Source organism: Scophthalmus maximus, chromosome 11 (assembly GCF_022379125.1).
Source record: "Scophthalmus maximus strain ysfricsl-2021 chromosome 11, ASM2237912v1, whole genome shotgun sequence".
Taxonomy (NCBI): domain Eukaryota; kingdom Metazoa; phylum Chordata; class Actinopteri; order Pleuronectiformes; family Scophthalmidae; genus Scophthalmus; species Scophthalmus maximus.
Window position 1 is genome coordinate 23,225,501 of NC_061525.1, and position 11,234 is coordinate 23,236,734.

Below are 11,234 nucleotides of genomic sequence, written 5' to 3' on the forward strand. Positions count from 1 at the left end.
TTTTTATCGACCAAGGTCGTGCGTTATGCAAGAGACATCAAATGAGAGGGTTGCCAAATTTGCTCAATCAATCAAATTTTTTTTTGGCCATTTTATTAAATAATCATCCTGGCCCAGATTTTTGTGTCCACACTGTTCATATTCGGTTATATATATATTCAATTTAAAGTATATCCTTGTGTTTCTATTACATGTTTATGTTACTTTTTTTAAGCTTAACATGGCAAATCTCACCATATTGGAACTACAGGATTATTTCATCTTATCTTCTTTATAATTCAAGTATTTACATTCATTTAAAAATGTGCACCACCAGGAGATTTTTCCAATTGTTAGTTTTATGTCTCAATATTTCTAATAACAATAACTCATAGAACAAATAAACACATGAGATGGAAAAAAACAAGTAAAAATTTAAAAGAATTTGCAGTATTTCACTGTAACATTAGACACTGACACAATTACCAATCCTACTAGTTAAAATACATTAAAATTTTGATTTTTTTAAAAAAACATAACATACAAGTAAGTTATCAAACCCCCCTCCCCCCTTTTTTATCGAGCAAGGTCATGTGTTCTGCACATGACGTCATATAAGAAGGTTGCCAAACTTGCTCGACAAATTTTTCATCACACTTATCATATCATATTACTTCATCAAAGTAATCATACAGGCCCTCTTGAAGGTGGCTGGTACAATGTGGTCTCACTGTCTTTATGTGCATTTTCAATCCTGTTTAGTCTGTTCACACAGTATATAATCGCTTTTTTTCATTCATTCATCGTCTACCACTTTATCCATTGAAGGGTCGTGGGGGGCTGGAGCCAATCCCAGCTAACATTTGGCGAGAGGCGGGGTTCACCCTGGACAGGACGCCAGCCTATCACAGGGCCACATACAGAGACGGACAACCATTCACTCTCACATTCACACCTACGGTCAATTTATAGTCTCCAATGAACCTGACCCCATTCCGCATGTCTTTGGACTGTGGGAGGAAGCCGGAGAACCCGGAGAGAACCCACACATACATGGGGAGAACATGCAAACTCCACACAGAAAGGCCCTGGTTGAACCGAGATTCGAACCCAGAACCTTCTTGCTGTGAGGCCAAGGTGCTAACCACTACACCACCGTGCAGCCTATAATCGGTTTTACATTGAATTTTTTTTTTAATGTACTTTATATATTCTTGTGTTTATATTACATGTTACTATCGCCATTGCTGCTTTCACATGGCGAATCTCACCATATCGCACAAGTAAATGATGATCTTATCTTCTTTAATATTAAAATATGAATATTCATTTAAATGTGCACCACCTGGAGATTTGGCCAGTAGTAGTTTTATGTCTCAATATTTGTAATAATAATAAAGCAACACTGTCTCATTAGTCCCACAAATGTCTTGAATCACAAACTAGTTTGGTGTTTTTCCAGGTCCACCATCATGATGGCTGTATACAGTATTGTACTTTTTGCAGTGTAATATTGTTCAGATATCAACTGGCTGGGCGCAGCAGCAGCAGCGCTCTGCCTGCCGACCTCTGGGAATTATCCACATCCACCTTCCAAGATTAATTAAGGACGGAGCTGCAGAGATTTCTTAAAAAGGCCACTTTTCGAAGACATGTACACAATTATTAACTTTCAGGTTAACTGAACTCATCTTGTTGCCAATGTGAGACAGCAATAATGGATTTTTAGGTATCAACTAATCCTCGTACACAGAATGGAATAGATGTCAGATGAATGATGATAGGCTCATTATTGTGCCTAATTTAACTGTACTTTTGGTATGGATATGTTATGATCATTTCTAAGTACATGGGACAATGGTCGCAAATTAGCCTTGGCTAGAAACCCTATATGCAACACATGTATCTTGGCATTGTAACCTGTTACAATGTTTGTTTGTTGTCCCTGACAAATGTATCTTTAAAATAGATACGAATATGGAAAATAAGCATTTATACAGAAAAAAAAATTGTTTTATTTTCATTTTATTTTTTTTAAAGAATGAAACTGTACATTAGTAGAGAAATAACCCCCCAAAAAACCACATATAACATATCCACAAACCTGTGGCAGACATGTTGTAGGCCGAAGTGAAAATACAGTTTTTTTTGTTTCTAAAAGGACGAACCACAGCAAGTATGATCAACACTAACAGGTGAGAATTTAAACTGTCCTCGAATGTACCATCACAGAAAGACAGAGAAAAAACAAAACAAGTCAGCACAGTGAATGCCAGTACTAGTGAGCGTGAACAAGATGTTACTGAGCTTAAAACACAACTCTCGTCGTCTTGTTTCCTATCAAACACATCATGATGTATTTCAACTCCAAAACAAAAAAAACAGTACAGGTCACGAAAATTCCCTCGAGACGAAAACCAGGAATGTCTCAGGAACCGAACATCAAATCGACATGATAGATAAGACACGACTGCGGGGTCATGCAGAAAACTACAACCTAAAACAACAACAACAACATAAAGGGCAAAATAAGAAGTCGGAGAGGCCGAAAAACACAGGTACAATGAAAAAAATAATACAAAACCCCCCACAAACTTTTCCCTTCACAGAAATCGGTAGTACTCTTTAAAAAGCTTTTTTTTGCAAATCACATCCCTAAAAACACTGCTGTCTTAAGAAAATAGATAAAATATTATCTGCATTGTACAAGGAAGGAGGAGTCGGGGACCATATGGCAACTGAGTGTTCTGCGGTCGTAGTACTACTCTGCTGCTTTGTCCTCCTCGCCGGCCTCCTCCTCCTCCTCATCTTCCTCCTTGTCGTCGGCCTCTTCTGCGGCCGCGGCCTGGTGGAGGACGGGGAAAGAAAACACGCTTCAGTCATCTCGTCCTCGTTTATATTCACAATGAGCAAATGTCAGAGTCATGTTTTAATTTACCTTCTCAGCTTTGGCTTCTCCGTTTTCTGCTGGCGCCTCTTCCTCTTCTTCTTCTTCCTCCTCCTCCTCCTTTTTCTTGGGTTCTTTTTCTTTTTTCTCCACTGGCTTTGCCTTTGGTGTCTCCTTTACCTTCTTAGCCTTGGGCTGGGCCTATCACGTGTCAAAAATCAAATAAATCAACCGGTCAAATATGAGCCACAGATTAAAAACTGCATTTTAAGTGGGATACAGTAAAGTCCTTGTTTTACCTTTGTCTTTTCTGGCGCTGGTTTCGGCAGTGGCTCAGTCTCTTTCTGTAAAACACATGAAAAAACAATTACATATCAACAATATACCAATTAAACTATCGAAAACAATAGTAAAATGATTTGATTTAGGTGACATGTTTTTTTCTTGTAAAAACTCACTTCTGACAACCGCTTCGACTTCCTCCTTGGCTGAGGAGAAACAGAACGAGATGCAAGTTCAGTCATTTGAAAGAACCTATACACAAAAAACCCTTGTCCCATAAAATCAAGTATGAAACAAATGTTACTCCACATGGGAACAAGTATTTCTAGACAATCAATGTGGGCTCAACACTTAAAAATAAGTAAACAAACTACAGCTAAATATAACAGTTAATTGATTACTTATTAATCATCAACTATTTATAATAATCGATTCATGTAGCTTTTATGAATAAAGTCATTTTTTGCTTCTTAAATGTGAATACTTTCTGTGAATAGTTTTTGCTCCTCTGTGACAGTAAATTGAATATCTTTGGTTTGTGGACAAAAACAAAACATCATGTAGGAGTTTTGGGAAACAATCAACATTTTCACCATTATATGGTCCAAACAACTAAGAAAATAATCGGCAGATTAATCGAGTATGAAAAAATATTTAGTGGCCAAATTAAACCAAATGCATTTATCAGTTAAATTAACAATACATACAACTCCTGAATTACTAATTATTAATAATTAAGTTTTAGTCAAAGCTAATAAGGGGTGTGACAAAATTATTTTTTTAAAGTTGTACATTTTGTGACTGAATAAAAAAAACCTTTTACTGTCGTTCACTTCTCCTGCCTAACTACTAAGCGTCACACTGGTGGAAAAGGTGAAATGCAGTAATGTAGGGATTTTTTAGTAGAAGTAAGATTTGTATTCAGGACCCAAAATTAACTGTCATCTCGTGGAAATTATTTCCTCGTGTCCCCACATAGTTAAAATATTAATTTAAGAGTGTGGGCACTATGATTAAACTGGCAACGTTTAAAATTCTGCACTAGAATAACCAGCGCCCCCTAGAGGCGGTGCAGGTCCTCAAACAAGTGAGCAGGTTTGGAATAAAACTCACTGGAGTGACATGTTTTGTTTTGACCTCAACTTCTCTAGTTGCAGGATCAAAACTGTGCAACACTTAAACTCCAGTAACACATTCACATTAACTTCAACTGAAACTAGAACAAAATGTTCCTTTTTTAATGACAGTTACAGACATCGAGACACGTGTGTGTGTGTGTGTGTGTGTGTGTGTGTGTGTGTGTAGGACACATGCATGTACCAACCTCCTCTGCATTCGAATCCGAGTTCTGTGTTATAGAGGGGGGGGGGAGAGAACAAGGGAGAAGCAAATTAATGGAGGCAGGAACAACAACCATTCATGAGAGAGCGAGCTAAAGTGGGTGTGGGAAATGCAAAGGGGGGATGGGCACCTCTCCCTCCCCTTAAGTCACAAAGACATTATGCAATCTTACAAAAAAAAAAAAAAAAAAAAAGAGGTGGGGGGGTCGGACACGTTTCTGTGTTGACGAAAGAGGCTCAATAAGTTTATTCCCTGCACACGAGTTCTTTATCATTTATGAAACGACAGTTTTTAGTTGTTGAGTGCGCGTGGTTCTGCAGCTCCTCTGAGAACAGAGATGGGGTGGGGGGGGGCTCCCGTCCCCACACGCGCTCCACAAGAAAGAAAGAAATACAGTTAATCTGATCAAACTCCGGATCATGCCATTAAAACACCACCCCCCCCCCGACATGGCGGCGAAGCTGCAGTTGCGGCCAGATGTGTCGCTGTGTCCTCGAGGTTCTTTTTTTTTTTTTTTATCAGCTGCCATGGCGCTGGGGAAGAAAAGGCTCCTGCACCGTCTCTCCGGGGTGACGCGCATCAGACGGGCTGGTCGGGGTTTTTTTTTTTTTTTTTTTTTTTTAAGTACACGCAGGCAGGGGGTGTTCAAAACCTCCACGATGTGTTTTATAATTACAACAGAGAACACGATGTGTCCGTGCGCACGAACCGGGGCCGTCGCGTCTCGATTCCAAAAAGAAACCAACCAGGCGCAATTACGCAAGAAATGGCAAACCTGTACACGGACGCCGGTTACACCCCTTTGTCTGGCTCGGGCACAAAAGTGAAAGACATCGTTATTATCTGAGCCAGAATTACAGAATTTGAATGCGAGCGGACCAATTTTTAAGTCGCATTATTGTTATTATTCTCCTCGGTGGAGAGACGAGACCGTGCGAGCGGCGGAGTCGGTCGGGGCGAATCCGCGCTAAGTAAAAAGGCGCCACTTCCCTGTGTCAACAGCGCGGACACGACGCTCGCGAGCGGCGAAGGTGGATCGCGCGCGCACGCACGTGCACGGTGGACAGAGTCGACACAATAGCGCGATTTAACACAAAACACACGGTGAATTCCACTGATATGCATGCACGTATAGCGGGTGTATATAAATTCCACGCAAGCTGCATGTTTCAACTTACTTTATTTTTCTTTCCCATTGTTGCGTAGGTTTTTTTTGTTTGCTTAGCGTCGAGTTTAAGCAAAAAGACAACGCGGCCTTGTTTCTCTCTCTCTCTCCTCCTCTTGTTCTTCACGCTCGAAGGAACTAAAGCGAAATGAACGCGTGGGTCACTCGGTCCGGCTGCGCCTCTGCCCACACCTCCAGCTCGGTCTGTAACTTAAACGTCGGCGTCCGAGCAGCACCAGCAACCAGCTCGAACCGGATTGGCCGCCCCGCTCGGCGCGTCGCCGTGGCTCGTCCTACCAGCGCGCCGGGAAGCGCGAAGCCCCGCCCCGCGCGCGCCGCCATTGGCCGCGAGGCGGAGGCAGCGCATTTTTGAACCGTAACATCTTCACCTGTGTGGGCAGGCTCTCGTGCCAATCACTGCGCCCAGTCCTGGGCGTGTGTGTTTGTGACTAATTAAATTAGGATTCTTTTTTTTATTTAAAAAAAAAGAAGAAAAAAAAAAGCGTGCTGCCTTGATTTGTGTCGGTCTTAACATTTAAAACACAGACGTTCATTCCCCACCGGCCGCAGTGCCAACGTGTTTTCTAACGACCACATCGCGGACACGGAGTTAACGCTGTGCACCTACCGTTTATATTATAAACCAGAATAACCGGAATGGCCTTCATCGTTATGTAACTCTCGCCCTTGTTGTAGTTCTCCACTAAACTGCTCCACCACACTACAGCTGTGAGTGTGTGTGTGTGTGTGAGTGAGTGTGAGAGAGAGAGAGAGAGAGAGAGAGAGAGAGAGAGAGAGAGAGAGATATTGTGTGTGTGTGTGTGTGTGTGTGTGTGTGAGAGAGTGAGTGAGTGAGTGAGTGTGGGGGGCGGGGGAGGAGAACAAGAAGAAGAAGAAGGAGAAGAAGAAGTAACATGGCGGCCGGGTACGCGTGGTTCCTTGTGCTGGGCTCGGTGTTTCTGTGCAACCTCATAAAATCACTCCTGTCGAGCATTTCCTCTTTCGTGAGTAGCAGCTGTGATGAATATGAAATGTGACCTGTGAGCCGCTGCTCGTGTTTCGTTGTGTTTTTAGCTTCTGTTGACTAGCCTAGCCTAGCCTAGCCTAGCTTAGCTAATGTTAGCTAATATTTAATGGATGCTACATGGGCTTTCCGCGACAACCAACACACACGACGGGGGAAACATTTTGTTCGGCATCGTTGTTCAGGTATGAGGGGGCTTCTGTGTTGCGATTGTTGGCGTTTTTAGCTTCTGCTGCATAGCCTAGCTTAGCATAACTTAGCTAATTTATGATGGATGCTACGTGGGAGGGGTCTCCCGGACAACCACGTCTCAGTAGCGACACACACGAGGGGGAAGAGAACATTTTGTGCTGTATCGTTGTTCACATTTAAGGATCCCGCTGTGTTGTGATTGTTGGCGTTTTTTTCAGCTTCTGTTGACTAGCCTAGCCTAGCTTAGCTAATGTTAGCTAATATATGATGGATGCTACGTGGGAGGGGTCTCCCCGACAACCACGTCTCAGTAGCGACACACAGGAGGGGGAAGAGAACATTTGTGCTGCATCGTTGTTCAGATGTTGAAGAGCCTGTTGTGACCCGAGGCAGTTGTGTAAATGTGTTTACATGTTAGCCTCACAGCTAACATGTAGCTTAGCTTAAAGAAAATTAGCCGTTAGCCAAAACTCCCTTTTGTTGTCGAGCAGCTGTGTGACTGAGCCCCTGCTCCAATAGCTCCCATTACAGTTCACCACATCTCCCCCTTGTTCTGTCAGTAACATAATGTGTTCATTTCTTCTTCTATCAAAGCTGTCAAAGATGGTGCAGAAGGACGCGGAGCAGGAGAGCGAGATGAGGGCCGAGGTCCAGGACATGAAGAAGGAGCAGGCCTCCATCAGCATGATGGATGAGTTTGCTCGATACGCCAGGCTGGAGCGCAAAATCAACAAGATGACAGACAAGCTGAAGACACACGGTGAGAAACACAAGTTGTTCACTGACGTAATGCAGAAGATGGACAGTATGGAGGAGCCCTAAAGATGAAGTACAGGGGACATTCTAAAATGCTAAAGCAACGATCAGTACTCACAAAATTTCCCTCAGATATGCTTCGTCACAAACACTTACACGTGTCTATAAATCAAACCCCAAATCCTATAATTATGGACATTATCTCACATTAAGCCTTTTCCTTTCAATGGTCTTCTATTGGGAAAGGGCTTAACGTTACTTATTGTAAGATAACGTCCATAATTATAGGATTTCAGGTTTGATTTTTTTCACAGCTGTAGGTGTTTATGACAAACACATCTGAGAGAAATTTGGTGATTATTGATCACTGCGTTTGGACATTGAGCAAAGTTTTTCACGTTAAACGTAGCAACAGACTCCGTTTGAAAAGCTTCTATTACAGGTTGTTTTTAATGAAACGAGCAACAGCATATAACAAAATCACAAACTGTGGTTTCTACATATGAATCACAATTTCTATAAATAGTCACAACCTGGAATGGACAAAAGCTTTAGAAATGTGATGCTGTCGTTTTAGTGTCCCTGATACTCCGTCCACCGTTTGTAGTTTTTGCAACACAAGGGAAGATATATGATGATCGCCACAGTGTCGTCCACACCTGTGCGTGTCAACCACAGCGAAGTGGCCCGGGGTTTTGGATTGGACCTCCTATATCTTACTATAAAGCTGCTGCCTGTTGCTGTCCATCACCCGCACCCTAGGGATTATCTTGTGTGTCACGGACAGGAAGTAGCAAAACTAGAATTTAAAAGTGATGCACAAATGTACATCAGGCGTTTCAGATAATTTCCCTGTTTAAGACTTTTGCTAAATCTGCTCACTGGGAGTTTTATCTCTTGAAATTTCCAAAATGACAAAAAGATTTACTTCATATAGCGTATCAATATTTCATATACGTCGTCTGTTTAGGGCCACAACTAACGATCATTCTCATCATCGATAAATCTGTTGATTTATTCTCGATTAATCCATTAGTTGTTTGGTCCATAAAAAGGTGGAAAATGTTCGATCTTGTGTCCCCAAACCACCAAGATGTTGTTTTGTTTCATCCACACACCAAATATATTCAGTTTACTGTCACAGAGGAGCAAAGAAACCAGAAAATATATAAATATATACATTTAAGAAGCCGAAATCAGAGAATTTAGACTTTTTTTTTTCTACTTAAATCGCTTAATCGATGATCAAAATAGTTGGCAATTATTTAGTCGCCAATTTACTAATTCATTAACTGTTTCAGCTCTACTTTTATTGTGATGGGTTTTACCTGGTGGAATAATCAGGAATTTTCAATAAAAAGGTCTCCGTGTTTTAAAACCTCTGAATCACTTTTTTTTAGTGATTCACACAACGAAGTTAAAACAAAAGAGACAGTTCAGTCTGATCAACACGTATCACGGGCGCTGGGGCAGAGTACCCGGATGCTAACGTCGTCACCAATAAATCATCGTACTGAGTCTAACGGTTTCCCTCCCTTTTGCAGTGAAATCCAGAACGGCACAACAAGCCAAAATGAAATGGGTCGTGAACATCGTCTTCTACATCCTGCAGGTAGGTGGAGGTTGTGAGCAGAAGCACTGATGCGTCACAGAGCTACTTTAGTATAAAAGTTGACATTAACTTCAGTGTGACGAGCTCGTAAAATACATCTATTGTACCGACATATTTGTCTCTTGACTTTTGTCAGGCTGCCCTGATGATCTCCTTGATATGGAAGTATTACTCCGATCCGGTGACGGTGGTCCCCAGTCGGTGGATCGCCCCCGTGGAGCGTCTCGTGGCCTTCCCCACCGGAGTGGCAGGTAATCAAGATATAACTCAACTATTAGTTCCTTCCTGCTGAAAGGGATTTTTCTATTTTATAAAATTTATTTAGTGAGACTTCAAATATGACAATAAAAATAATAAGGGATGTGTTTTGTTCTTTTCAGGCGGAGTGGGAATCACGTGCTGGTTGGTGGTTTGCAACAAAGTGGTGACACTCGGCCTCCATGCCGTCAGCTAGAGATTAAAACTGCGATCGCTCACATTAAACACATTGTTTTCTTTAACTTATTGCCCAACATTTTGTCAGTGAAAGCTAAAAGTTTGGTTTTCAAATATTTAATTATTTTTCTCTCGTCAGCTGCTCCAGAGGTTCTGTACTACGAAACAGGTTTTCTGGTTGTCACGGTAACTTCAGGTTTAACTCTGGGGGGTTTTCGTCTTACGAAGCTGGTTCTAAATCACCATGGTAACTGATGCTGAACAGCTCGAGATAAGAGATCAAAGCCAATCACCGGTCCAACTACTGACCAATCAGATCACTGGAAAAACCAGAGTCATCATTCTAAAGGATCCCGTCGGGGACAAAAGAGATTTTTAAAGTAACGTGACAAATAATAAAATGCAGCAATTATTGAGCTCAGCGGTAACGCCCGCCCACTTTTAGAACAGCTTATAATCGAGTCACTCACTCCTTTGACGTCTCATAAAATCCTCTTATGAAGAGTTTTAAGCCTGGAACCAAATTAATAAAACGCAAGATGAATCGTTACAATAAAACATTTTATTCGGAGCAACGAAAATCGGAAAATGTAAAATAAACGCAAAACGTAATATACGGTGAACATAATTATTTTAAGAGTGAAATCCAACGACTTCCAACCCATCATAGACGTCATTTACACTGTAGGATTGTGGGTAGTGTAGTACTTCACAACGACATAACGAATGTGACACATCGTCAGACAGATAGTAAAGCTGATACATAACTGTGATTATTTACATTATGTTTTCAGGCTGACCTGAAATTTTGTAAAATATTACTAGTGGTTCTTTTCTGTTTTAGTTGTTGGGTCATATTATTTTCATTTCACGTTGTACAACGTCCACCAAATTGACCTGCACTTATCAACGTTTCATTTCGTATCATATTAAATACTTCATTTATGGTTCTGACGATGTTGCTTGTAATCAACAACTCCGTAATGCGACAGGAAACCCCAGATTTAACTGAGACATTTGATATCCAGCTTCGTAGTTCAGGTTTTCCAGGATGGTCAATGTGAGGTTAAGTCAAACCAGATAAAGAAAATCATATCCTGGGTCTGTTGAACTCTCTTCGTGGTACAGACCTCAGGTCAACTTTGTGAAAGTGCTGTGCATCTTTTGTGTTGGCTGTCTCATTTCCTGCAACATAGTGATACAGTGTTGTTTACTTTTTTGTCCTTATAATTTAACTTAATGGTGAGAATGTTTTGACGTTATATTTATTAAAAAATGTTGTTATTTGTTAAAACGTACATGCCTTTTTAAAAAAATAAAAGATAAAAAAAAGAAAAACTTCAAGATTTATTGTCACTTTGCAAATCGGGAGTTGACCGATAAAAAAACATATTGTAATCTTCCTACGCAGTATAGGAAAGTATGGAATTTGATTTTAGTAATTTCCAGGTCTGGATCATGGGGGTCGTGATAAACGTAGCCATAGCAACACTCTCTGTCACTGATACTATGGAATCTACAGAGCCGTAGTTCACATATTGTACCGTTGTTTCCCCTGTTG

General features: G+C 41.1%; 2 protein-coding genes across 4 annotated transcripts; one reads left to right on the top strand and one right to left on the bottom strand.

Moving 5' to 3' along the window:
* Positions 1–1,988: 1,988 nt before the first annotated feature.
* si:ch73-281n10.2 (Non-histone chromosomal protein HMG-14A-like) lies at positions 1,989–5,884 on the bottom strand. The gene is made up of 6 exons (XM_035621834.2): positions 5,668–5,884; positions 4,473–4,496; positions 3,325–3,354; positions 3,166–3,210; positions 2,918–3,067; positions 1,989–2,824 (listed from the first exon to the last, which is right to left on the bottom strand). The coding sequence occupies exons 1-6, from the start codon at positions 5,683–5,685 to the stop codon at positions 2,741–2,743; spliced, it is 351 nt and encodes a 116-aa protein (XP_035477727.2). The 5' UTR covers positions 5,686–5,884; the 3' UTR covers positions 1,989–2,740.
* Positions 5,885–6,500: 616 nt separating this feature from the next.
* get1 (guided entry of tail-anchored proteins factor 1) lies at positions 6,501–9,738 on the top strand. Of its 3 annotated transcripts, none has more exons than XM_035621831.2 (5): positions 6,501–6,658; positions 7,465–7,630; positions 9,171–9,238; positions 9,375–9,489; positions 9,619–9,738. In XM_035621831.2, exons 1-5 carry the CDS (start codon positions 6,569–6,571, stop codon positions 9,690–9,692), a joined length of 513 nt encoding a protein of 170 aa, XP_035477724.1. In that variant the 5' UTR covers positions 6,501–6,568; the 3' UTR covers positions 9,693–9,738. The 3 variants fall into 3 exon arrangements, with proteins under 3 accessions (XP_035477724.1, XP_035477726.1, XP_035477725.1); XM_035621833.1 differs by having other exon boundaries at positions 6,516–6,579; XM_035621832.2 differs by lacking the exon at positions 6,501–6,658 and adding an exon at positions 6,670–6,863.
* The last annotated feature ends 1,496 nt before the right edge of the window (positions 9,739–11,234 follow it).

Coding starts and splice junctions, on each gene's coding strand:
- si:ch73-281n10.2 (XM_035621834.2), bottom strand. Junction 3,355..4,472: donor CGGATTCGAATGCAGAGGAG/GTTGGTACATGC, acceptor GTTTCTCCTCAG/CCAAGGAGGAAGTCGAAGCG. Junction 3,068..3,165: donor CAGCGCCAGAAAAGACAAAG/GTAAAACAAGGA, acceptor GACACGTGATAG/GCCCAGCCCAAGGCTAAGAA.
- get1 (XM_035621831.2), top strand. CDS start 6,569: ATGGCGGCCGGGTACGCGTGGTTCCTTGTGCTGGGCTCGGTGTTTCTG. Junction 7,631..9,170: donor AGACAAGCTGAAGACACACG/GTGAGAAACACA, acceptor TCCCTTTTGCAG/TGAAATCCAGAACGGCACAA. Junction 9,490..9,618: donor CTTCCCCACCGGAGTGGCAG/GTAATCAAGATA, acceptor TGTTCTTTTCAG/GCGGAGTGGGAATCACGTGC.